We start from the raw sequence: 24,173 nt of genomic DNA, 5'->3' as shown, positions 1-24,173 counted from the left end.
AATCTGGTCAAATTAGACTAAGAGAGTGGGGTGCATAACTATATCGATCAGTTGCTATTGAACTTAGATGCAAAAGTATGAGATCAATTTTAGTGGTTGATGTAATTTAATAATTATATGTACGTATGCGAAAGGTACGTACATACGTCTCAGTAGCGTGAGTAGTGTAGTAAGTTAGTACTCTTTATAAGGATGTGATAAACAAACTAATTCAGAAGTAATAATATATTGACTCTTAAGGGATATTATTCAAGCTTTGAATGACTATGAATAATCTAAACATTCAACATAATTAAGAAGAAAAGGCATAGATTCGTAGGGAATTCGACTTCTCATTTCTAGCTTGCCTATTTAGGACAACTATATAAGGTTTAAGCGATAATTCAACCGTGAAATAGTAAATTCGAAATGGAGGGGAAGGAATATGGGTTTTAGATGTGAGGGCCTATCAATTTCAGTTTCCATTTCTGTTGGTAAACGTATGCATAGCATTTCAGTTTCCTCTCTTGTATGTGAAGGCCTCTCTAGGTATACAAAACATATCATTTCTCAATCTAATTAAACCAAGAACCTAATGGTGTTTCCTTTATTCAATCATTAATGCTTACATGATGAATTTGGAGTACTTTGACTTACGTAGAGAGAGAGAGAGAGAGAGAGAGAGAGAGAGAGATCAGGTAAAATTGTTTATCAGCTTTTTAACACAAAAAATTGGAATGGGTGTTGCTCTCACCTATTTAACAAGATTCGATTTTCTTGAATCAAATTCTCATGAATCAATATCAACTCTTTTGTTCTCTCAATTTAATTCTGAAAAAAATCGAAATTACTACCCCATTATAGTATAGTTTCTTTAAACTTTATGTTATAAAAATAATAATTACAAGGTACTGTACTTATAATAAAACTTATCAAGAATTTTGATTAATATTGGTCTCCCACTACAAAATTATTGGTGTTTTTAAATACAAGAAACTGAGAGATACAACTTGCAAAAATCTATGTGTACTCTTTCACAAATTGTAAGTATAATAATTAATTTTCTTTGAAAATATTCGATCGTACTACCTTATTTCCAAAATTCATGAATAATATATGGTGGCCAGAGAAGCATCATATGCTATCCTCAAGCACCCACGCAACCCATCCCAAAACCGCAACCACTACACTCCATACCTCATCCCCCTCACCGCCACCGAGCTTACGTGTCACAAATCCACTGGATTCACATCAGACAAAAACCCTACCCGGTTCCACATCATATAAAACCCCCATCCTCGCTATCAAAGTTGAAACGATCCCTCATCCCCCTCCTCACCTACCCTCACCTTCACCTACTCCTCCCTTAACTCCGTCAACCCCACCCTAACGCCGTCAAATCCACGTTTACGGCTCCACCCACCCCCACAATCACACACAACTCACCTAACGCTTTCCGTCACCCTCTATAAAACCTCCCCCTCATAAACCACCAAATAAAACACCTCCATAACCCTCACTCACACCCGCCATGGATCTCTTACTATTGGAAAAGACCCTTATAGGTCTCTTCATCGCCGTCGTCGTTGCCATCGTGGTTTCCAAGGTACGTGGCAAGAAGTTCAAGCTCCCCCCCGGTCCCATCCCGGTGCCCGTGTTCGGCAACTGGCTCCAGGTCGGGGATGACCTCAACCACCGTAACCTCACCGACATGGCCAAGAAGTTCGGCGACGTGTTCATGCTCCGCATGGGGCAGCGCAACCTTGTCGTCGTCTCGTCGCCGGAGCTGGCCAAGGATGTGCTCCACACTCAGGGAATCGAGTTCGGCTCCCGGACGAGGAACGTCGTGTTTGACATATTCACCGGGAAAGGACAGGACATGGTGTTCACCGTGTACGGCGAGCACTGGAGGAAAATGAGGAGGATAATGACGGTTCCGTTCTTCACCAACAAGGTGGTGCAGCAGTACCGCCACGGATGGGAGGCGGAGGCTGCGGCGGTTGTGGAGGACGTCAAGAAACACCCCGAGGCCGCCACCAGTGGGATGGTGCTGAGAAGAAGGCTGCAGCTGATGATGTACAACAACATGTATAGGATCATGTTCGACAGGAGATTTGAGAGCGAGGAGGATCCTCTGTTTGTGAAACTGAGGGGTTTGAATGGAGAGAGGAGCCGACTGGCGCAGAGCTTCGAATATAATTACGGTGATTTCATTCCGGTGCTCCGACCGTTCCTCAGAGGGTACCTGAAGATCTGTAAGGAGGTGAAGGAGAAGAGGATTAAGCTCTTCAAGGACTATTTCGTCGATGAGAGAAAGTAAGACACCTTTTCGATTGTTTTCGTCGTAATTATGAGAAAATTTATTTCATTTCCATTTTTTCTGGGTGCATTCATTCAATCTTTCTGGATGAGATGAACCATTTCATTTGGTTTATGGTCTCTTTCAGTTTTTTGTCGAGTTTTTTCACATGACGTCTTTTAAATGAATTAAGTGCTATGGGGCGGTATGGCGGTATTTATGCTAAAAATTAATCTACCTGAAATAATTTATTATTTTACTTAGATGTCGTTTAATATCCAGATTGCTACATTATCTAATTTCTAATATAGAATGTCATCAAAAAGAACAATTCTAGAGTTGAAGATTCCTTGTTGTTCTATATATGATGGCACAAATTATTCTCAAGAATTTTCTTTGTTTTGATGTAATGGAACTTTTTCTAATTTTGTGTGTGCGAACAGTACGTGGAAAAAGTCTAACATTTGATTTTCATTGTTTTTGGTTGATTGTTTAACAGGAAACTTGCAAGCACACAAGCCACAACTAATGAAGGGTTGAAGTGTGCCATTGACCACATCTTGGACGCTCAGCAGAAAGGAGAGATCAACGAGGACAATGTTCTTTACATCGTCGAGAACATTAACGTCGCCGGTAAGTTGTCCGCCGCACTTATGTTACTAGAGGTTTTATATTGATCGCTGCATAATTTCAGCTAAATTATGTGCCCGTTACTTACTGATAATTGCTTTTAACTAAAAATATAAGTTGTGATTTGTTGTAAATCACTTAATGGGTGCTGTTACAAATGCATTTGTGTATCCGAATGATATCTTCGTATTATAAAACGTTTTTCATCCTTTTGAGAAAATGATCGGATTACAAATTTATCAACTGTCACATACCCACATTACCCTTAAAGATTTCATACAAGTTGCAGCCTATAAATTAGGTGATGACTAGGTATTATTGTGTGGACCAAATTCAATATAATTGCACGATCAGATTTTCAGGATAACAAGTATTTTGCTTTCATCTTGTTTTCGATTTTACATTAAAAATCATGATATCTGGATAGAAAAGGCCAAAGCTCAAAGTGGCCATCAATCGATCATCATGAGTATGCATTTGTTCGGTCGAGTTGTTGTGCTGCTTAAGGCACTATCTTTTGAATTAGGTACATTATATATGTGATACACTAGGTAGGTTTTTTTAGTTCAACACTTATATATATAAATATAGTGATACGTTTCATTTTCAAGATTAGGTTAACCTAAGCTTTTCGATTTTGTACGTCAACTTTCAATTGCGGTCCCGTGTGATCATGGCAACCAGTTATACTCTTCACTAAAATGACTAAATCACACATTTTAAAACACGCTTTGTTCTTACCAATCCCCGCCACATAGACATACCAACAACAACACGATGACTTTGAAAATGTTGTATATATGGTCGCAATATTCGTATAAATCTTTATCATCCATCGATATGTATATAATGCTTTTGTTTGAATCTGTTAACAAATGAGGTAATGTAGTTGTTCATACAATTATCTAACGTGTTACATTTTTTGGTGAACAGCCATTGAAACTACACTATGGTCAATCGAGTGGGGAATTGCCGAGCTTGTGAACCACCCGGAAATCCAAAAGAAGGTAAGAGATGAGCTCGACAATGTCCTAGGCCGTGGCGTTCAAATCACAGAACCCGATTTCCAAAAGCTACCGTACCTTCAAGCCGTGGTGAAGGAGACCCTAAGGCTGCGCATGGCAATCCCCCTCCTCGTCCCACACATGAATCTCAATGATGCCAAGCTCGGAGGCTTCGACATTCCGGCGGAGAGCAAGATCTTGGTGAATGCTTGGTGGCTAGCAAACAACCCTGCACACTGGAAGAAGCCAGAGGAGTTTAGGCCCGAGAGGTTTTTGGAAGAGGAGTCCAAGGTTGAGGCCAATGGCAATGACTTCAGGTACCTTCCGTTCGGTGTCGGCCGGAGGAGTTGTCCCGGGATTATTTTGGCATTGCCGATCCTTGGGATTACCGTGGGACGTTTGGTCCAGAACTTTGAGCTCTTACCTCCTCCAGGGCAAACTCAGCTTGACACGACGGAGAAAGGTGGACAGTTTAGTCTGCACATCTTGAAGCACTCAACCATAGTTATGAAGCCAAGGGCATAATTCACAGTAGAGATCGATTTACGTCATGTGTTGAGTAATTTTGAATATGTGAAAATTACCAGAGACAAAAGTGGATGAATTTGGTATGTTGTGGCTTGTGTAAATCTACGAACTTCAATTCATATGGCTTTCAAAAGTTTGCAATAAACTTCACTCTTATTTTAATGGCTTGGAAACTACCCTAAGAATGCAAGTTTATGCATCATTTTTATGAGGGGTAGATAGATTATCATTATTTTTTTGTTCCAGAGGGGTAGATAGATTATTATGGCTACTCAATTCATTTTAAGTCTATATAGTATCAGGCTACCAACTCCCGAAGTTTTGATAATGTTTGGATTCATGTGCACTGTTTATAATGCATGATTTGCGTCGAGCAGTAAGGTGTGGTATAGAAGGGCTTTTCGTGCACATCTTTTTCACTTCGAATATATGGGGTTGCTCTGAACGCTTCCAACCCAAATATATCTCGTATGTGCCAATTGGAGGTATCCTCAACAATTATCCATCCTATCAGACTCCCTTGTTTAATTCATGTGTACACTGTACAGTTAAGCGGTGAAGTGAGTTCGACTCACCCATTGTAGTAAATGAGTTATTTACTAGATAAATAAAAAGAGAGAGTCGACAATATAGGTAGTTTTCAAATATGAATCGATGCATTTGTTTGTTCTGTCACTATCTTTTAGAACGTAGTTGTATATGAAATCATTTTATGATAGTTCTTAGCTCCTATTCGCTCATACTTAAGAGTTTTGAGCTAGCAGACACAGATCGACAACTTAAACATAGCAGCAAACTATTATTCATGTTTCTGAAAAGCTTAATAAGGATTGATAAGACATATGCTGTAGTACCAAACAAACTATGGTTGAAGTGCCGCTAATAATTTTAGGCTTTTAGCCAAACAAATCCTAAATATCCAAATTCTGTGGTGTACTGATATAATGCAAAATGAGATTTTAAAGGAGCAGGATCATCACCAAATCAACTAGTTTCAACAACTGATGCACACTTGTGCCAAATCTGCGCACTCTTAGCCAATGCCGCATAAGCTTTTGGTCTATTATTTCGGTTTGCGAATGTCGCTAGCCTAATGTGACAGCCATATCCCATCTGCACAAGGTAATTGCAGCAGTTCATAGTAGGAGAACCAACTTTGAACCTACCGTCAAGGATCTCATCAACACAACTTAGATTGAAATTGTCTCCACATTCATCGAAACTCTCTGGTGGAAATCCATAATCGATCGTAACCGGAGCGTAGGCTTCATCATCTTCAGACTTAGCAGGGCTAATGCGATCAGGAAGATAGTCATAATGAGGAATTTGAGCTGCTGCATATGAGAAAAGCAATGTTACACCTGCGAAGACCAAGCCAACCATGACAGATATTGCCATGATGTATTCAAGATAATTAACTTTAGATAAATGTCCGAGGTAATCTTCCATTTTGCTCGTGTATGTATATACTGTTGATCATGGATAGATGCATTCACGAGTTCAGTCAAAACCAATAAATGTTTTCCGTTTTCTTATATTGTGTTACATAATTACGAATATTTAAATGACATTATGTTTTTTTTTTACTTCTAAAAACCAGGAGATGTTATACCATTAATGTAACACCCCATTCATGACTCAACATGATACACTTATTGTCTACATCAATAATGAGCCATGAAATGCAAACCTTGACCAAAACATCTAGAAATCCTCTAAAACATTGGACTTTCAAATTTACACGTCCAAAAAAGTAACCATTGACACTGTCAAAGAAAAGATGCAAGACACAACAAAGCTCTAATGTCTTAACTCTTAACCATCATTCTTGTTGCCCAAGCATCAAATACTAATCACGTTTACGTGATTTCGATTCTTCTTCGTAAAAAAAAAAGAAAAAAGAAAGAAAATCATGTGATAAAAAAATACTAACTGTGAATTCGTGATGAAATCAAATCGTAATTTGTAGCATGTAATTCATTCTTGTAAATAAGTACATAATACTGATAATATTTACAGTACATATTACTGTAAATAAGTACATAAAAACCTAACGGTGTGCCATGTTAGCGAGTTTGTCCGAGACATAAGACTAAGATTTTGAACTGAAGCTGCAAACGTGAACTCAAGTTCAGTCATTGACAATAACAAAAAGACCATGCGAGTGATGCGACAATGCGACATTGAATGTGGAATATTGGTTCAGGAATATAGTTTACAAAATCTATTATCAGATGATGATGATGTGCATTAGCAGAGGATAGACGAAGCTGAAGATGAAGATGATGATGACGATGCGCAGCTGCAGCACAAGAGGTATGCGTTCTTCTTGTCTTGCTATCAACAATTTCAAAGCCCTGTTTCATTCGAGAGAAACCCATCGTCCCATAGTGAGCAGTGTTGAAGATGCCGTGAACATGTTCGACGAAATGCTCCACTCACGTCCTCTGCCTCCTATTATACTCTGCAATCAAATCTTGACTGAACTCGTCAAATTGGAGCACTGCTCGGCAGTCGTCTCTTTGAATAGACAAATGGGTCTGGTAGGAATCGCTCCTAATCACTACACTCTGTCTATTCTCATCAACTGCTATGCACATCTGCATGAAATGGGTTTCAGCTTGTCTGTCTTGGCACAGTTCTGTAAGTTGGGTCTTGAACCAACTGTCATCACATTCAACACTCTCATCCACGGCTTTGTTCTCGACGATAATCTGCGTGATGCTGCCCGAATCTTCATCAAAATACTGGAGGCAGATCATTTTAAGCCTGATGTGTATAGTTTCACTACACTTATCAAGGGTTTTTGCATGGATACACTCATTGATGAAGCGTTGAAAGTCTTCGCAGAAATGATTGATGCTGGTGTTGCTCCGAATGTTGTCACTTACAACTCATTGATTCACGGACTTTGCAATGTAGGCCAGTGGAAACAAGCTACAAGGTTGCTTAATGACATGTCGAGTAAAGGCGTTTTTCCAGATGTCATCACCTTCAGTGTCTTGGTTGATACATTGTGTAAGGAGGGGATGGTTGTCAAAGCCGAAAATGCAGTTGATATGATGATTCAAAGAGGTATTGAGCCTAACACGATTACTTACAACTCACTTCTGCACGGTTATTGTTTGCGGAGACAAATGGATAAGGCAAGACAGGTTTTTAATCTTATGATTAGCAAGGGCTGCATTGTTGATGTTTGGAGTTGCAGCATATTGATTCACGGGTATTGCGAGGATGAACAGATTGATCAGGCTAACATGATTTTTACGGAAATGTGTCGTATGGAACTAGCCAATACTGTTACTTATAACACTATTATTGAAGGCTTTTGCAAAGCGGGGAGAATCCAAGAAGCTCAAAAGTTGTTCTCTGAAATGCAAGCAGGTTGTGGCCAACTTCCAGATGTGAGAACATACAATATAATGATTCATGGACTCTGTTACCACCGCTTAGTAACTGAAGCAGAAAAGCTGCTGACAGAAATGGGAGGGAAAGGATGTCCTCCAAATGGTTGGACCTATAATATCATTATCCGAGGTTTGTTATATAACCATGAGAAATCATGGGCTATGAAACTTTTTCATGAAATGAGGAGGCGTGGTTTCTCTGCACATGCATCAACTAAAGAATTGATAGTCACTTTTGGTCTAAGGATGTAGTCGGGTTGTTGCAAAGCAGGGGAATTCAAGAAGCTGAGAAGTTGTTATTTAAGGTTCAAGGTTGTGGCCAGTTTCCGGATCTTCCAAATTATGCTGTGTACTTAACGTATCAGCAACTCTCTGCTGCAAGTAAATTGCTTAAAGTGACGGAAGCACAACAAACTGAAATTTACAGCTCCAGAGAGGATGCCACAGGTTAAAACCCAGACTTCTTCCCTAGTGGCTTGTTGTGGGTTTTCCTTAATACTGTTGTTGGTATTTGCTAATGTAATATTTGCTGCAGCAAAGGATTTGGCCCATTTGGAAGCCAAAGGCAAAGAATACTGCTTTTGAAGTGGAGCAAGACATTCTACCTATCAGCGATACCAAATTCAATCATATGTTGATGATGTAAGTGATGTGCATAATTGGTTAAAATCTTCTGTAATGAGAAAATCCTTTTCTAATTTCTAGTGCAGGTTGACATCGGACTTCCAATTAAAAATAGGTTGAGGTCAAGTTCAACTTCATTTGGAAGGTAGAGTTGATATATTCTTTGAAATTTATGTTATTTCATTGTGTCTATTGCATAGATGTTAGAACTGATGTTTCAAAGTATATTTAGAGCTACCTTGCAAGGCCTTTGGAGGAATGCAGAATGACTATTTATGAAGAAAGGACTGCTGCTTTCAGAGCTGCACAGGGGCTTCAAAAGAGTCTGCAATTTGAAATTCCATCTTATGTCAAGTGGATGGTTCGGTCTCATGCCTCTAGCTGTTTTTGGCTGGTGAGTTGCAATGAAGTCTTTTTTTAGCTTGATACTGTTGTTTGATAACCAGAGTTGAGCTGAGATTCTGAATGGATGGATGATATTTTCATATTGGTCAATTTTGCTTTTCATTTTGTATCAGATATTCAGTGTTTATGATTTGATGTCCCGAAACTATATGTGATTGTATGGTGCTGTGCATAACTATGTTTTGTATTCCACCTGAGCAATGGTTGTGTATCAAAGCAAAAATAAAATTCATTTGACCCTTAGATATCATAGTATATTGACACTATGGAGTGGCACATTGGCACTAGATGATATTGCGAGGAACAAAAGGTAGGTATTGTATTTTTTTTTCTTCCTCATGTATGTAATGATCTTTTCTTTGTTTGTCAAGTTCTAAATTTGCAACTTGCATGCACACCTGGACATCTTGTTGTTCAGTTATACATCAGGACATTGCATAGTCAGACTTATTCATGAATGCCCTTTTTTGTAATTGTTTCCCAATTGCTGATCAGTTGCCGCCAAATTCTCATGTTTCTGTTCCCAGCTTCTTCAAAGTTATATTCTAGCTGATACTATTACTTTTCTGTCCATGCTGAATCTAGAGATGTATGCAGATATTTCCAGAACTACAAGGAGAGGGAAAAGTTGTAGAACTATGCTCAAGTCATATTTTCAGTAAAGCACTTGTTGAACTATCTTTACTCTTGCAGTCTTGCTAATATGTTGAGTTTTTAGGTTTTTGGCGTATGTTTGAGTTGGTTAAACCTGTACTTTAATTTTGAGCTATGGTACTGATAATTCTGGATCTTGTCTCGAGTCTCGACTTGTAGCAGTTAAGATGACAATATGTAGTGCCTGCTGAGCCAGATTAAAAATCCTTATATGGCTCATCTGCTATTGTAGTATAGCCAATTCTATCAGTCTAATCTAATGAAATTCTGATTATAAATCATGGTTTCTGTTTCTTTGTTTATCCTTTACATTGTGTTTTGGCTCCTCATGTTGCACCTGAGAGAAACTTGTGCACTCTTTCTCCATTTGTTTATGTTTCGTGATCATTGTGGTTTGGATCAGAAGTTTTTCTATGTAATGCTATAAGTTATGATACCATCGCTTACCATAATACCATGCATGCCAAACTTTTGATATTGTGGTTTGCAAGTGATGAAAGAAATTATCTCATACTTGCATTTATTCTACACATACTTTATTTTTAGAGTTCGGCTGAAAACAAATTATTCAGGATAGCATATTTATATCTTCGTCGCAAACCAAGTACTCAGATTTTACCTCTCTTGTAAGTTTAATCTTGTTATCTGTAAGTCACTAACAATTTTTTCTCAGAATTTAACTAAACTCATCGTCTTTGCTACTATGATCAGTAGAAAGGAGAAGGAGCAACAGACTGATCATCAGCAACAAGGTAGGCACATGCATCCCAAATCTGCAAACTCTTAGGCAGTGCCTCAGAAGCCTTTTCTTTTAAATCCGGACGTGAGAGCAGAGTTTTCACTAAACGGATGTGACAATCATATCCCAAATACACAAGGCCTTGGCAACTATCCACAGTGAGAGGCTCACTTTTCAAAATACTGGCAAGGATCTCATCAGCATAATCTGCTTTAATCTTATTTGCACATTCCTCCAACTTCTGATAAGATTCCGGTGATAGATTCGGAGGGAACACGTATACTTCTAAAGAACTTGGAGGGGAGGCATCAGGAATGTCGAAATAGTTCAACTCGCCAGTAGGGCCCGCCGCAGCATCATGACACGCTCTGTATTCTTCAGCAGCTGCAAATGATGACATGAATATTGCTACACTTACTGACATCAAACCTACCTTGATAAGCATATTTTGATCACCTCTAGCCATGGCTAAAAGCCAAATATGCAGTTTATGTTTATTTAGCTGAGGCGATGCAAGGTTTCTTTTGTTTGATGTTGGAGAAAAGGTTGTTAGTGGTTTATTTTATACTGGTTTCATGAGTTCAGTTAAACAAAAAATCTTCTTTATTGTCTAAGTTTCTTATTGGTTTCTTAACTTGCTCCAGGTTTAATTACCGCTTCACATAATTACTGGCTTCAAATTACAACTGCAAGTTTATGGCTGTTCTTGTTGTTACACATTTCAGATTACGTAACGCAACAATCTTCAGGGCAATTTAGAGATGTATTGATCATCTCTACAATGTACAATCTTTAGAACGTCATAGATGATCTTGGATTCTTAGTCATCTCATTGAATAGGGGAAGTGGATATTGCAAGTGTTTCATTCAGAGCTCTCAATAGACCAAGAAAAACACTGGATTTATCCTCGGGATTTTCAGAAATAGCAGGATACTGATTTCATCAACCTCAATACCTCTGAGCTGCTGCAGGTTTCTACACTTGCTAATTTGGTAACGCAGTAGTTTTGTATGGTTTATTTACTACTTAATCTCTTGGGTAATCTTATTGTCCAGTTTTGCTATTAGTGACCGCATGTTGTGGTTCACCCCCGGCCTCAGTCCAATTGAGGTCCTCAAAAGCTTGCTTATAACCCAGATATTACATGCAATTCCTAAGAACACATTTCATTTTAAATATTGTTTAAAACTTGAATTGTTATATTGATGAACTTGGTATCCTCCTGAATGAATCTTGATCTTGTGAAAAATGAGCTCGCAAATTCAAAGCTTCACAGGCCCACAATTGTTCCCTACATTTTTGTTCTGCAAAATCATGTATCCACTGAACTTGTTTACAGTCTGAATAGAGCGAGAAACAGAGAGAATGAGAAGGCGAAGAAGAAATGTGGGTCGTAACCAGGCCCTCAAATCAGAGAAGATCAGAGAGGGCAGACATGCGGACCGTTAAAATTCAATTTCTGTGCACATCACCATGCTTCCTTCCTTTGAATCATCCAGAGCATCGGCTTATTGTGCACAGATCTTAAACCCTAAAACCCTTAGACATCAACAACACGAGATTTAACACAGTAAACCTAGTCCACAAAAGAATGCAAAGCAAAACACAAAACTAAATTAACCAAATGATTTGGAAAATAAAAAACGAGAGCATGGAAGCAAATAGTAACAAGGAAGAAGACGATTATGCTTGGCTGCAAGCCTGCAAGTAGGTGTTTCTTCTGGGTCTTGTATTTATAAGCGCGATGTGATAGGGTTTAAGGGTAGTAGATTACGAAAGGATGTCGTCATTTGTGTAATTTAACAGAAACGCACCTGAGGTTTTGACCCGTTCTATTGGGCTTCGGATTTGGGTAGCTGCCGAGGTTCTGGGATTACAACCACTTTAGCCCAAAGCCCAACGCCAACAATTTAGTGAAGAAATAATGCTCCCCCAAATACACCAACGAAAGAAAAGTTTTGGAACTCGAATAGTCCAATTTTAATCCTGAAGGTCAATGAGACAATGACCATACCAACTTGGTTCTAAAGAGTTGGATAGTAAATCAATCATCAATGACCATACCAGCTTAGTAACCAACAAAACCCTGCCAGACCAACAAAAACACCCAACGACATCAACCGACGAAAAACGTTAGCCGGTATCGGCAACGCCATCACTAAATTGGTGAAATTACTAAGATCATAATATGTCATTTCATGGAAGAGTGTAACTACAACTACTGTAGTAGTAATCTCTCACTTTCCATTGGTCTTGAAACTCTCCACAATACCAAAAAAATATCGGGCTCAAGCCCATACAAATGGGTTTGGGCTCGGGTCAGGAATGGGAACCCCATAGATATCCGTTATTTCAATAATAAACGCGCCAAATTAAATTTGTTAAATGCGGCAAAATTGGTTCAATCTGAACCCCTTCGCTTTTCTTCTTCTTCTTCTTCTTCTTCTTCTTCTTCTCTCCATATTCAATCTGAACCGCAAAACCACTCCACCCTATTTCACTCTCGCCTTGCTTCTTCTCTACGTGTCCTCATCGCCGCCGCCGCCGCCACTCTATCTCCGCCTCCGAGTAGTACCAAATCACTGAGTCGGTGCCCTCCGAGTTTCACAGGTAATTGATCTTTTGCTACACTACGAAATTGATGCCCCGATTGTAACTCTGATTCAATCTTCAATTGTTCTCTCTCAGATTCTCTCTGGATTCTAGGTTTTTGAGCTCGGTGAACTTCGGAAGCTGAAGAGAAGCTTGGTGGAGCTTCGGGACTAAACCCTAGCTCGATTTGGTAAGCGATTTCTCTCAGATTTCATGTGGGAGTTGTTAGGTTTCTCTATTTTGTGTGTGCATTTTGGTCGTCGATTGGCTCAATTTCACAATTACTGTTTTTGTTTTGAGAATCTAAGCATTTTTCGATACTTTTCGCAAATGAATGAATGGTGATTCAGAATTTCATGAGTGAATTTTAATAACTTCGGGGTGAAATTTCTTAATTTCAGGTTTTATTTTCAATAATGTTGCAATGGATGGGAGGTTCAAGGAGGAAAGTGAATACTGTAAGTCTCATTTCAACTTACAGTCACTGTATGAATCGGCTGTGACTTCAGTAGCTTTCGAGTCTGTACTTAAATCTTATGTTACAGTTTTTAATATATTGGTCTTGCAGTTTCGGAATCTGCAGTTCTTTGTTTTAAGTTTTTACCGGTATCTTTTGTGTGGCGTAGGCAGGGTATAGTACAAATGATACTGATATATGCCTGACATGTTATAATTTGTTATCTACATGGTAAATCTTGTTTGCTCTTGGGAATCTCAGTCTAGGAAGTCTACACTGAACAGGTACGGGTACCATCTTTATTTTGTTCCTCCAGTACTTGTCCTTGTGAGTAGAAGTTTTCAATTATGCAGTGGAAAGAAAATTTACAGCACTGAGGTCTAGTTAGTATATTGGTATGAAATCACATGGTTATCTTGCAAAGTCTTACTATTTTATATATACAAATTGGTGCATTTTAAGTGAAGTTATATTCCTTGAAGAATTAGCTGTTGAACATTGGACTAATGTTTAAACCTTAAAGGTTGTAGAGATTAGTAATACAAGTCTGACCCCTTTTTTTCTTTTTCTTTTTTCGTAAAGGCAAAAACAATATTTTGAACAAAGAAGGCGACAGCAACAGCATCAGCAGCAAACAAATGGGATAGAGAGCTATGCATATACACAACCAGCTGAGAAACATGACAAAGAACATCAGTCATTGGATATTCTCAGTTTACTTAACTTGTCAAAGGTATCCCAAGGACAGAAATCTGCTTGTGCCAATGGTAAGCTTTTAACTAAACTCAGTAGGTTATTAAGAGCAATTTATTATCTGCTGTTATGCCAAGAGTTGTGACTTTTGAGAACTAAAATTATGGGATAATGCGAATCCTAGTGATTTTCATTTAAGTGAGGGTCAGATACCCGGTCAGAACTCATAATTTCCAAGTCTGAGGATATGCAGTATTGTGGCACTGCAACTAAAATTGGTTTAACTTAAATCTTAGCTATGATATTGTGATTTACAAGTCCTGATTTCTGCTCAATTTACTTGAATAAACCAATAAGAATTTTCATTTTCTTTTCTTATACTATCAAAATATCACTTATCAGTCTAAATTAAGTAAATTTCTATTTAATTTTTCCACCAATCTATTTTAATCTCTGTTTGTTTTTAATTATTTTCCTCCATTTCTTACTTTTACAATCATACCAGGAAGGGAAGACATAAAAGCTAAGGCTTCCAGAGTGAAGTATGATCACTTAGTGGATCCACAAACAATTGCTCCAAAGAAGGCTGCTCCTCCCACTTCTGCTCAATTTAACAAAACAAGTAAGCTTTTCAACTTCATCTTCTTAACTTCTCATCCTCCGCTCTGTGCACCTAGCTGCTGTTACCTGACCCTATACTTTTGTACGACATAACTGGAAGCTGTTTTTACAACTTATTAATTATATGTTGAAACAGGAGCTGAATCAGGCTTTGATTTGGAGGTTGCATCTCCAATAGAGTGAGTATCATGTCTGTTTGATTGCTCTGCTAGACTTCACCCTTTCCTGGGGAAAGCTGACATATACTGTTCATACCAGGGCTATCACTACTGCTCCTGATAATCAAAGAAAGTCTTTCAATGAAATGTATTCTAACCCACATAACTTGAAGACACCTGTCGAGCAGCGTAAGTAGAAATCTATTGAATATTTTCTTGGAGTTTTATGTTTCCGTTGTACCAAAAGAGTGCTGTCATGAAATTTGGATAGCATTGAAAGTCACTTTCATCCTCGTCATTATGGGTTGTTTTATATAGTTACTTATCGGCTTCTGACTAAGTTTGCTCTACAAACTTGTTCCCCTTCAGTTTCAGAGTCTTGTGTACTTGATTTTTTCGGCAATGATGGATTGGAGGATGATTACGTTGAAGGAAGTCCAGTCCATGAAGCTCATGTTGCATTTTCAGTTGAAGGTATGATATTGTAATTTGTCAGTTCATCAATTGCTTTTTATACTTTCATTTTTAACTCATATCTACAACACCAACTACTTTTCACTATGGGGTGGTCAAATTTTATGGTTTCCCCTTCAATTTATGATTGAAAGCTGATTTTAAATGGAAGTGTTCAAGTCTATTTCTGATCTTCTGGAAGTAAGATGAGCAATCAATAAGCTAGAAAATGGAGGAACTCTATATTTTTCCTAGACATTAGATTAAGTCTTGGGGGCGAAAACGGGGTGGGATTAGGATTGGGTTTAATCCCATCAGCATGTCTTTAATTACACACATCATTCTTAGGTTATAGCTTTCAAAGCTTGGTCTGCTTTATTTATGAACGAGAATAATAGAATGGATGACTCTTAGTATGGTTGCCAAACAATTGGCAAACATTTAACATCTAATATGGTTAGGCTTCGGCGTCCAGAGAAATCTAATATCGTTTCATTCTAACATTGATAAACTTCTTGACTTTCATTCTTACCTGATAGGTTTGGGAAAAGTGGGAATGGAAACGCCAGTCCATTCACCGAAACAGGCTGGAAGGTAACTGTTTCTACCATCGTATGTCAGCTGTTGTCTTTTCTTTTATTATATATTTCTTTCTCTCTTTTAAAAACTAATAGTTTGATAAGTTGGAACCCAGATTTCTACACCTCCGGTTTTAAAGTATATGTTTTTAATGAAATGGTCTTCACTAATTTTATTGTCAGCTTTGACTTAGATACTAAAACTACGCTTATTACCTTGGTATCAAAGTAAGCACTCTATGTTTGGAGAGAAGATTCTAAGTAAATCTAATGGCTTGATTTGTTATGATTTTAGGACCTTCTCCTATGATTGCTCCTCGCCATTGCTTGGTGCAAGCAAAGTGAGCTCATTTAAGAACTTGAAGCGTCTGGATGATATTGAAATTGGAATGGTGAGAGTCATGATCAACTTGTAGGTGGTTATTCAATATGGCGTGTATCTTTCTTACTATATGTTTATCTCATTCAGAATCCTTTAGTACATATTCCCTTAAGAAGTTTTTAGAATGGGCTTTATGTTATCATGTTAGGATATTTTGTCATATAGAATGGTTCATGCTGCTTCAACTCATCTGATATATTTAATATCACAATGCTGCTTCAATAATTGTTTAATCTTCTGCTGCTGTTTTCATGATAATTCTGACATACAAGCTTATTAATGTAATTCTTAATGCAGGACACAGTAATGCAAGATGTCTCTATGCCCCTTACTAGCAGTTGTTTAGAGTTCTCTATGGATTTGATTCATTCATTCAGTAATCCAAAGAACAAATTCTCCACTTGCAGTGATTGCAATCAATTTGATAGTCATGATAGTAATTTTCAAACATATTATGGAAGCAGAAGAATGTTTGATGAAATTGAAAACAGCTGCAAAGATAGATGGAATGGTAAAGTAACTGTCTTCATTCTATTCGACCTTTTGTTATTTTCTTCTAGAAAGTTTCCATATATGGGCTAAAATGACTTGTTTATTTTTTATTTTTGAAAATAAAATGACTTGTTTATATATATATACCACCATACCAGGTAGGTCTAGCTTCCTTGAGGAAGACTCTTTTAATGAATGGGAACATGATTTATCACTGAAGAGGCCAAGTGTTGTGAACCATAGATCTGTTGATAATATGATGCATGGAGAGTATGGGATGTCAGATTTCACTTTTGAAGAACCATTTTCACCAACGAGGTAATTGGTTACCTCTATTCTAGTTTATTTTTGTTATGTCTTCTTGCTAATTTATGGCGTCTGTACAGGTTTTGTTCAAGTATAACAGACAAGTTCAACATCTTAGGTACTCTGTCTCAAACTCTCACTTTAATTATGCCTTACGAATCATAATCAATCTGTTGTCTGTTTGCGAACAAGCATATAATCTTGGGGGGTTCAAGTAGGCATAGGTTTTAATTTTTTTTATCTCAAACTAATTTCAACTGGCCTATCTGCATTGCATGGTTGGATTAGTTCTTGTGGCCCCAATATTACCGCTAAAAGTTGTTTATCTAATTTCAACACAGAATGAACTCTTTGCTCCAGCTATGGTTTTTCTGTACTGGTTTTTGATCTGATGTTCCTCTCCCATGTCTCTCTCTTCAGAGTCACCAGCAAATTTGAGGCACCAAGTATTAGAGAATGATCTTGATTTTATGATATCCAATGGACAGAGGTATGCCTACATACTGAGGTAGCTTTCCAAGTTTCCATCATCGCTGTACACACACTCAAAGACTTGTGTCTTGGTGATGTACAGACAGCATACACGGGGAATGAATTTTGATTTTCAAGGTGTAGCAAGCAGGCGTGATTGGTCTTGCTTTGCAACTGAATATGATAGGGATAATACCAGCCTGCTCAGGTATAGAGTGGCAATGACCTTTTGTTTTCACATTGATTTTGTACCCCACCTATATGGTTGACTCGTGTATCATTACCTTTCGTGTCTTTTGGCAGTGAGGAGTCATGCTCATCAAGTGCAGGTATATATCTATTGCTTAATAGTATTGGATAATGTAGTATTACTTTCTGATTTTGCCAACTTCATAATCTTATTTCTTATAACTGAAACTACTTTTGTTCCCATTAATGTCAGTGAGGGTCAATGCAACCGATGATTCACTGCCAAGATCAACCAGAAAACACAGCAAGAGGAGACATGTCAATTCATTTGCCGAGCCTGATTATAAGTATCATGTGGACATAACTTCTACGGAAATGACACAAGACAGAAGCAGGGACTTTTTTCAGCAGGAGAATATTTCACATGGTTCAGGGAAATGTAGAAATATATCAAAATCATCTTTGATGAAACCCTCCCACCACTCAAACACTCCTTTCCAGAAAAAGTCAACCCCAGACCACAATTGGTGGTCTGAGGAAAGATACATGTCAGTTGATATAAATTCAGGGTCCAGTTCTTTCCGTCAAAATTATTATCCACCAGCAGGCTCTAAGCCTTTATCTCGAGATCCTTTCATTGCATTTGATTCCCCAGATTTGGATGCCACATCTTCCCAGCACTGTGAACCTGTAACAAGTTCACCTTCAGGCAGTTTTATCTCGCAGAGATTTGCATTTCATGATTCTCCTCCTGTGACCTCTAACATTGGTTTTGGACCAAGAAAATCAGATCTTTTAGCATGCTCACATGATCAGACCCCATCTCCTGATTTTTCAGCACAGGAGAGTTTTAGCAAGGCCGAGGAGGGGAAATCAAAATTCCAGCCTAAAGAGAATTCTAGGCAGGAGCAAGAAAATGCTATTCTGAAGAACTTGTTCAAGGTAAGTGAAGATGCAGCAAGTGCTTTACAATCAAAGGACAAAAACAGCGTATGCAGTAACGCCAGGGATGAGGATTCAGGACTAGAGGAAAGTATAAAAGCAACCTATATGCCTGACCATGCAGAGGAGGCATCATCATTTCTGAAGAGCCCAGATAAAGTTCAAAATACAGTGGATGAAAAAGTGTAAGTTGCACCAGATACAATAGTTTTTTTTTCTTTCTACTTATCACTATCTGATCTGTATGTCAAACTGAGAGGGTTGTATTGTGGACAGAGAATCCCATCACTCAGGAATTCCTCTTCCATGTCAAAGTCGGAACAAAGGTATTTATACCTTGGTTTAATTTTTCAAATTTTCTGATCAGTAATATGATTCATTCATTTGTTAATACAGAAATGGAAGATTCTGAGCCTCAGGAAATAAAGAGGGAAATCAAACGACAAAGTGAATTCGCTAACTCATCTTCCCAGGTTATGATGCTTCAGAGCTATGTTCTTCAGTTTCTCTGTGTGCAGAAGGTATTAAAGGATGCAGCTGCACAGAGTAACATGAAGAATACGTAGCATCTTTGGCACGTCAGGTGGATATATTCCCTTGTTAATATCATATAATGTGTAATCAATAACTGAATTAGAAGCTGCCATCAGATCTAGTAGTAATTTGGAACTTCTGTTGCTACTAAAAATGCTATCTAATGTCCATTATAAGAGTAACACAAAGGAGCAGAAAGGAAGGGTCGAGTTCTTTCGACTGTATACAAATGAATTGAAAGTAGGAGTTGAAACAAAACAAAAAAACAGGTTACAATGAATCAAGCAAGGGTTTGACGTATGGATGTGACTGTTAGATGTCTGCTAATTTCTTTTTTCTTTTTTCTTTTTCTCGTATAATCTTGGACTTGATAAGAAACTAGAATCATCTTCCCACACAGAACATTTCCTCATCAGCAGGGCTTCCATCCTTCGCTAGATGGCCTTTCAATCTTTTAACATCCGATTGTCGAAGAGGCTTCAGCAAGAACTCTTCAGCTCCTTCCTCAAGACACCTGTTCATGTCAAGAAAATTAAGGGATCAATGAACTGGTGTACAAAGAAGAGTATACATAACAGATATGTATTTCAATCGCAAGTAACTTACTTTTCAATCCGAGTCTGTACGTTCTCAGATGATACAACAACTACCGGTATCTCCTTCGCTGTTGGTGATTCCTGTTCAAATGGGGAATATTTTAGCGTCAGAGAAATGCTAAGACATCACTAATTAGGAGGTACCTTGATTTATCATGAATTTTACAGTACCTTGATTTTTTTTAGTAGTTCGTATCCTGTCATTCCTGGCATGCAGTAATCGGTGATTATCATGTTAACGCCGGAAACCTGCGAGCCGATAAGAAAATTTGAATTCCATCGGTGATTATCATGTTAAATGCATAAAATTTGAATTCCATCGTTACCGATAAAAACTTTCGATAAGAAAATTTGCAGAGTTGAAGAAGCTGCCACTAACAGTGTTAGAAAAGTTCTGTTGCCCATCTGCCAAACCCAACAGCTCCAGTGCTCCATGTGCATTTTCTGCTGTTGTCACTGCAATAGAGGAAGCCAAATATCATTACTGAAGTTAATCTTTCAAACCCAGTATATATCAGTTCGGGAAAAAAAAAGGATAGACCCATAATCGCAAATCGCAACTCAAACATGAACAAAAGAAGAAGATAGTGTAATCAATATATAAGATAGTAGTATATACCTTTGCATGAAGAATTGGTGAGTAACCTCTCGATGATTTTACGATCCAAAACACTGTCATCAACAGCCAAAACATGTGGCTTTTCATCACTGTTTAACCCCATTGTTACAGCAGACATTCTCTAATCTCTCAACAAACCAAATCAAGAAGAGAGTTGGTTGAATTCTAATGCAGAGAGCAAAGTATTACCGAGCATATATAGACGAACCAGAATTTTAAAATTAGGCAAGGAATCAAATTTGTCGTATTTTTTGGTGTTTGTGATATGATATTATTTTTGCTTCATTATGAGCAAATATGATCATCGTCGGAAGAGGCTGGTGATCTTCCATTGTGGTAATCCTTTTCAGAAATTGATCCTGGGAGATTTATTTCTATGAAAAATAAAATAAAATCCTCTGAGATTTATGATAATCCACTAGTCCAGCTCATAGTAGATTTAATTTGTCTTATAATTAGTTACTAATTCAAATGTAGTTGAATGCGTCAGCATCTATACTCACCAATACGAAACCAGGAAATATTCACCATAATCCTTAAATATATGCATGCATGCATGCATTCATATCCGATAATGGGATATGTACAAGGATCGCCATGGGAGCCATTACCTTACAGTTCTTATAATATTAAAACAAACTAGATCTTCGTTTTTATTATTAGTGTAAAGATTTAGAAAGAATATTTGTTGTCTTGATTAATATACAAGCATGCATTAATTATCAGGAATTCAGGATGGGCTTCCAAGCTTGCCTCTCGATCTTATTTTGTTGTCTTACAATTAGAAAGAATATGATAGGGAATATCCAGCCTAGCTTGAGGAACAAGTCAAAACTCTTCTATCATGTATCTTTATGCGATCTCATTATTATCTGTTAGATAATCATAAATTGATTCAGGGAATAGCTGCAAATCCAGATTATTAGTAATTTGGAAGCAAATAAGATTTATTCAATACAATTTAAAAGATCTCTTCTGTGTTCTGACAAAGACCTACCTCTTCTTAGAAGATTGGAGATAAAATATCGTCTAGTCCATAGCTAAACGATTGGTAGAGCTAGTCGATCTTTGGGTCTTGGGGGAGTGGAACTAGTCCGAACTATTACTACTTAGGACAATCAAATTTGTTTGATCATATGAGGAAACCTAATAACGTGATTATGTTTTTGTAGCCACCCTTCAAGGTCATGTGGGTAAAGAATCTAGTTTTGATATAGGTTGATCATCCAAGCTTAATATGTAGGCCTAAAAGCCAACGTTTATGCTTTATACCTTTTTCTAGTCATAATTTTGAGTATCTGATTTCAATTTTCATAGTTTTAATCAACTTTGAGGCTTTGCACATTTTGGATGAATAGCCACACAAGTTCATGATCCAATTTCCCAGGCTTTTAATTCATTTTTTGACCTATCAAACTCGTAAACCCTAAAATACCGGCAAAAATGTCAATTTGCACCCCAAATTTAGTTATAAATGTCAGTTTATACCTCGAACTTGCATTTGAGTCAATTTGCCTCATAAATTTGGTAAAAATTGCCGATTTGCACCTCATCCGTTAAATTTAATGTTTTCCATCCAATTTTAAGTCACATGTCTTGTATTTGAGTGACAGTATTGTCATTAAATATTTATTCATATTTAATAATGAAATAATGTAATAACCCTAAATTTTAAACAATGTTAGTTTGATTTGGAATTCTATAAAATTTCGAATTTTATTAGAATGAACGTATTTGGTTGCGACGTTAGTAAACGAGAAACGGAAACGTTCTCGGAACGTTTAAATTGAAAAACGTTACATTTCCGTAACGTTTATATCGACTTTTATTTCGTCGATCGGTTGCGAAAACTTCCTTCACGAAAGTTGTAGAGCTCGTCGATACGAGTGCGTAGATATGTGACGCGTTCGAATCGGACGACGTACGTAAAAGTTATTAACGACGGAAGTTAGTTTCCGATTTTGAGAGGGGGTATATAAGGAATGATTTAGAGCTAGGGTTCCCATAATTGGAAACCCCCTCTTCAGCCCGCCTCCCTCTTCCCTCTCTCTCTCTCTCTCTCTCTCTCTCTCTCTCTCTCTCTCTCTCTCTTTCTCTCTCTCTCTCCCCGACCTTCACTCTCTCTCCCCGATCTCCGGCCTCCAGCTCCCCGTGGCCTGCACCGCCCCGCCTATCGACGTCGCAAGGACCTAGGCAGTCACCCTCCAGCCTGCCAGCACTTGCTTCGCCCCCGTGAGGACCCCCGACGTCGCCACAGTCGCTGCAAGCCGCAGCGCCGATCCACCTCGCCACCACCGAGCTCGAGACGAGTTCCCCACCATCGATTGAGGTGAGATAGATGCTAGGAATGATTATGTGATTGTTGTGGTGATTTGTTGGTGTGTTTGGAGAGGGATCGGAGAAGGAAGAAGGGGAGGATCACCGCCGCCTAGAGGCGGCGCGTGTTGGAGTGTGGAGTAGCCTAGGGGCGGCGTGAGCCCGTGAGAAGGGCGGAGGTAGAAGGAGGATGATTTTGGACCGGCGGTGGCGTCACACGCGCCGTGGGTGGCTTCGGCGAGTGAGCCCCACGCGCCGCTTGCCGACGGGTGGCGCGTGTGCCCCACGCGCCGCCACGTGCGGCGGTGGGAACGGTTTTGACAGAAGGGTATTTTGGTAATTTACTGTGTACGGTAAATGTAAATGTAATTTTTATTTACTACGGTAAATGTAATTAAATTTTACCTACGGTAAATGTAAATATAAATTACTTTCAGTAAATGTAAAAAGTAATTTTGTAAAAGGGTAATTTAGTAAATTTTATTTACTGAATTTGTATTTACATTTAAATCGTACGTATACGTACAGGAATACGTATTAATATTTATACGTACATAAATACGTATTAATATTTATATGTACAGAAATACGTATTAATATTTATACGTACAGAAATACGTATATAATATTTATACGTATAGAAATACGTATTAATATTTATACGTACATAAATACGTATTTATATTTATACGTACAGAAATATGCATATAGTATTTATACGTACAGAACTACGTATATAATATTTATACGTACAGAAATACGTATTAATTGCATATTTGTACAGTATCTGGGAATAGTACCACTGAACAGTAACTTCGTAAAACCGAAAATTGCTGAACAGTAACCGATTATTACTGTTTCGGCATTTAAAGGTTACGAAACGATTCTAAATTCTTTTCTTATCTGTTCAAGGTGATCATTAAATCGAGGAAAGGAATATCATCGGGAATTGTGGAATCACGCTCGAGTCGATAAGGTGAGTAAAATCTCACTGAATTACGAATCTACCCTCGTGGTGATTCAACATTTTTGCAAGTGTGTTTATTTAATGAATTACAACATGTATATAACTTAGTGGACTACGTATATATATAGTATAATGGTAATAAATACATATATATATATAGTTCATTAAATTACATACTGTTATTAATTCATTAAAAATAGTCATTTCGGTGACAGAAAAATTGTGCATGTGTGATTTTAATGGTACGATATGATGTGAGATTATCGTACGTAATTTTTCAGGTGTTTATGAAATATGACATGTATATGATATAGTGGACTATGTATATATTGTATAAATGGTAAATAAATACGAATATATATAGTTTACTATATAATATACTGTTATGATTTTTATTATGGATATATTGTGAAAGTTTTAAAACGTACAATATGATGTGAGATTATTGTACATGTGATTTTATCACGGAAAATGTGAAATATTGTGATTTGTCTTCGGACGTGATGTGTGGTACAATATGATGTGAGATTATTGTAC

The 24,173-nt window shown here is 37.8% G+C and overlaps 6 protein-coding genes and 1 non-coding gene across 8 annotated transcripts; 4 read left to right on the top strand and 3 right to left on the bottom strand.

The window, feature by feature from the left end:
* Positions 1-1,471: 1,471 nt before the first annotated feature.
* On the top strand, positions 1,472-4,602 carry LOC126786811 (trans-cinnamate 4-monooxygenase). Its single transcript, XM_050512742.1, has 3 exons — positions 1,472-2,295; positions 2,778-2,911; positions 3,842-4,602. The coding sequence occupies exons 1-3, from the start codon at positions 1,511-1,513 to the stop codon at positions 4,435-4,437; spliced, it is 1,515 nt and encodes a 504-aa protein (XP_050368699.1). The 5' UTR covers positions 1,472-1,510; the 3' UTR covers positions 4,438-4,602.
* Positions 4,603-6,588: 1,986 nt separating this feature from the next.
* On the top strand, positions 6,589-8,791 carry LOC126786529 (pentatricopeptide repeat-containing protein At5g41170, mitochondrial-like). Its single transcript, XM_050512376.1, has 3 exons — positions 6,589-8,294; positions 8,383-8,489; positions 8,704-8,791. The coding sequence occupies exon 1, from the start codon at positions 6,717-6,719 to the stop codon at positions 8,097-8,099; it is 1,383 nt and encodes a 460-aa protein (XP_050368333.1). The 5' UTR covers positions 6,589-6,716; the 3' UTR covers positions 8,100-8,294; positions 8,383-8,489; positions 8,704-8,791.
* A 1,439-nt stretch (positions 8,792-10,230) lies between these two features.
* LOC126786539 (uncharacterized) lies at positions 10,231-10,808 on the bottom strand. The gene has a single exon (XM_050512385.1). The coding sequence runs from the start codon at positions 10,733-10,735 to the stop codon at positions 10,238-10,240; it is 498 nt and encodes a 165-aa protein (XP_050368342.1). The 5' UTR covers positions 10,736-10,808; the 3' UTR covers positions 10,231-10,237.
* An 844-nt stretch (positions 10,809-11,652) lies between these two features.
* On the bottom strand, positions 11,653-11,758 carry LOC126789650 (small nucleolar RNA snoR100). Its single transcript, XR_007671566.1, has one exon. It is a non-coding gene; the product is annotated as a small nucleolar RNA snoR100 (small nucleolar RNA).
* A 1,707-nt stretch (positions 11,759-13,465) lies between these two features.
* LOC126786528 (uncharacterized) lies at positions 13,466-17,757 on the top strand. Of its 2 annotated transcripts, none has more exons than XM_050512374.1 (13): positions 13,466-13,603; positions 13,902-14,086; positions 14,518-14,634; positions 14,770-14,812; positions 14,892-14,980; positions 15,167-15,265; positions 15,784-15,838; positions 16,118-16,214; positions 16,502-16,715; positions 16,855-17,014; positions 17,083-17,120; positions 17,423-17,492; positions 17,577-17,757. In XM_050512374.1, the coding sequence occupies exons 1-13, from the start codon at positions 13,548-13,550 to the stop codon at positions 17,740-17,742; spliced, it is 1,389 nt and encodes a 462-aa protein (XP_050368331.1). In that variant the 5' UTR covers positions 13,466-13,547; the 3' UTR covers positions 17,743-17,757. The 2 variants fall into 2 exon arrangements, with proteins under 2 accessions (XP_050368331.1, XP_050368330.1); XM_050512373.1 differs by having other exon boundaries at positions 15,161-15,265.
* A 98-nt stretch (positions 17,758-17,855) lies between these two features.
* On the top strand, positions 17,856-19,447 carry LOC126786532 (uncharacterized). Its single transcript, XM_050512379.1, has 3 exons — positions 17,856-18,789; positions 18,881-18,930; positions 19,001-19,447. Exons 1-3 carry the CDS (start codon positions 17,909-17,911, stop codon positions 19,168-19,170), a joined length of 1,101 nt encoding a protein of 366 aa, XP_050368336.1. The 5' UTR covers positions 17,856-17,908; the 3' UTR covers positions 19,171-19,447.
* A 48-nt stretch (positions 19,448-19,495) lies between these two features.
* LOC126786540 (two-component response regulator ARR17-like) lies at positions 19,496-20,585 on the bottom strand. Its single transcript, XM_050512387.1, has 5 exons — positions 20,354-20,585; positions 20,114-20,190; positions 19,906-19,983; positions 19,745-19,815; positions 19,496-19,652 (listed from the first exon to the last, which is right to left on the bottom strand). The coding sequence occupies exons 1-5, from the start codon at positions 20,469-20,471 to the stop codon at positions 19,523-19,525; spliced, it is 474 nt and encodes a 157-aa protein (XP_050368344.1). The 5' UTR covers positions 20,472-20,585; the 3' UTR covers positions 19,496-19,522.
* Positions 20,586-24,173: the final 3,588 nt, after the last annotated feature.

Source organism: Argentina anserina, chromosome 3, assembly GCF_933775445.1.
Source record: "Argentina anserina chromosome 3, drPotAnse1.1, whole genome shotgun sequence".
Classification (NCBI taxonomy): Eukaryota; Viridiplantae; Streptophyta; class Magnoliopsida; order Rosales; family Rosaceae; genus Argentina; species Argentina anserina.
The sequence above is the reverse complement of the archived record's forward strand: the minus strand, read 5'-3'. Positions and strand labels throughout refer to the sequence as shown.

What these genes read in the sequence shown, in the direction of transcription:
- LOC126786811 (XM_050512742.1), top strand. Translation starts at nt 1,511, where the DNA reads ATGGATCTCTTACTATTGGAAAAGACCCTTATAGGTCTCTTCATCGCC. An exon ending in TATTTCGTCGATGAGAGAAA is followed by an intron (nt 2,296 to 2,777) that starts GTAAGACACCTT and finishes ATTGTTTAACAG; the next exon opens with GAAACTTGCAAGCACACAAG. An exon ending in CGAGAACATTAACGTCGCCG is followed by an intron (nt 2,912 to 3,841) that starts GTAAGTTGTCCG and finishes TTTGGTGAACAG; the next exon opens with CCATTGAAACTACACTATGG.
- LOC126786529 (XM_050512376.1), top strand. Translation starts at nt 6,717, where the DNA reads ATGAAGATGATGATGACGATGCGCAGCTGCAGCACAAGAGGTATGCGT.
- LOC126786539 (XM_050512385.1), bottom strand. Translation starts at nt 10,735, where the DNA reads ATGGCTAGAGGTGATCAAAATATGCTTATCAAGGTAGGTTTGATGTCA.
- LOC126786528 (XM_050512373.1), top strand. Translation starts at nt 13,548, where the DNA reads ATGGTAAATCTTGTTTGCTCTTGGGAATCTCAGTCTAGGAAGTCTACA. An exon ending in GAGGTTGCATCTCCAATAGA is followed by an intron (nt 14,813 to 14,891) that starts GTGAGTATCATG and finishes TGTTCATACCAG; the next exon opens with GGCTATCACTACTGCTCCTG. An exon ending in AGACAAGTTCAACATCTTAG is followed by an intron (nt 17,121 to 17,422) that starts GTACTCTGTCTC and finishes CTCTCTCTTCAG; the next exon opens with AGTCACCAGCAAATTTGAGG.
- LOC126786532 (XM_050512379.1), top strand. Translation starts at nt 17,909, where the DNA reads ATGTCAGTGAGGGTCAATGCAACCGATGATTCACTGCCAAGATCAACC. An exon ending in AATACAGTGGATGAAAAAGT is followed by an intron (nt 18,790 to 18,880) that starts GTAAGTTGCACC and finishes TATTGTGGACAG; the next exon opens with AGAATCCCATCACTCAGGAA. An exon ending in ATGTCAAAGTCGGAACAAAG is followed by an intron (nt 18,931 to 19,000) that starts GTATTTATACCT and finishes TTGTTAATACAG; the next exon opens with AAATGGAAGATTCTGAGCCT.
- LOC126786540 (XM_050512387.1), bottom strand. Translation starts at nt 20,471, where the DNA reads ATGTCTGCTGTAACAATGGGGTTAAACAGTGATGAAAAGCCACATGTT. An exon ending in CACCAATTCTTCATGCAAAG is followed by an intron (nt 20,191 to 20,353) that starts GTATATACTACT and finishes CCTCTATTGCAG; the next exon opens with TGACAACAGCAGAAAATGCA. An exon ending in GTACAGACTCGGATTGAAAA is followed by an intron (nt 19,653 to 19,744) that starts GTAAGTTACTTG and finishes TGACATGAACAG; the next exon opens with GTGTCTTGAGGAAGGAGCTG.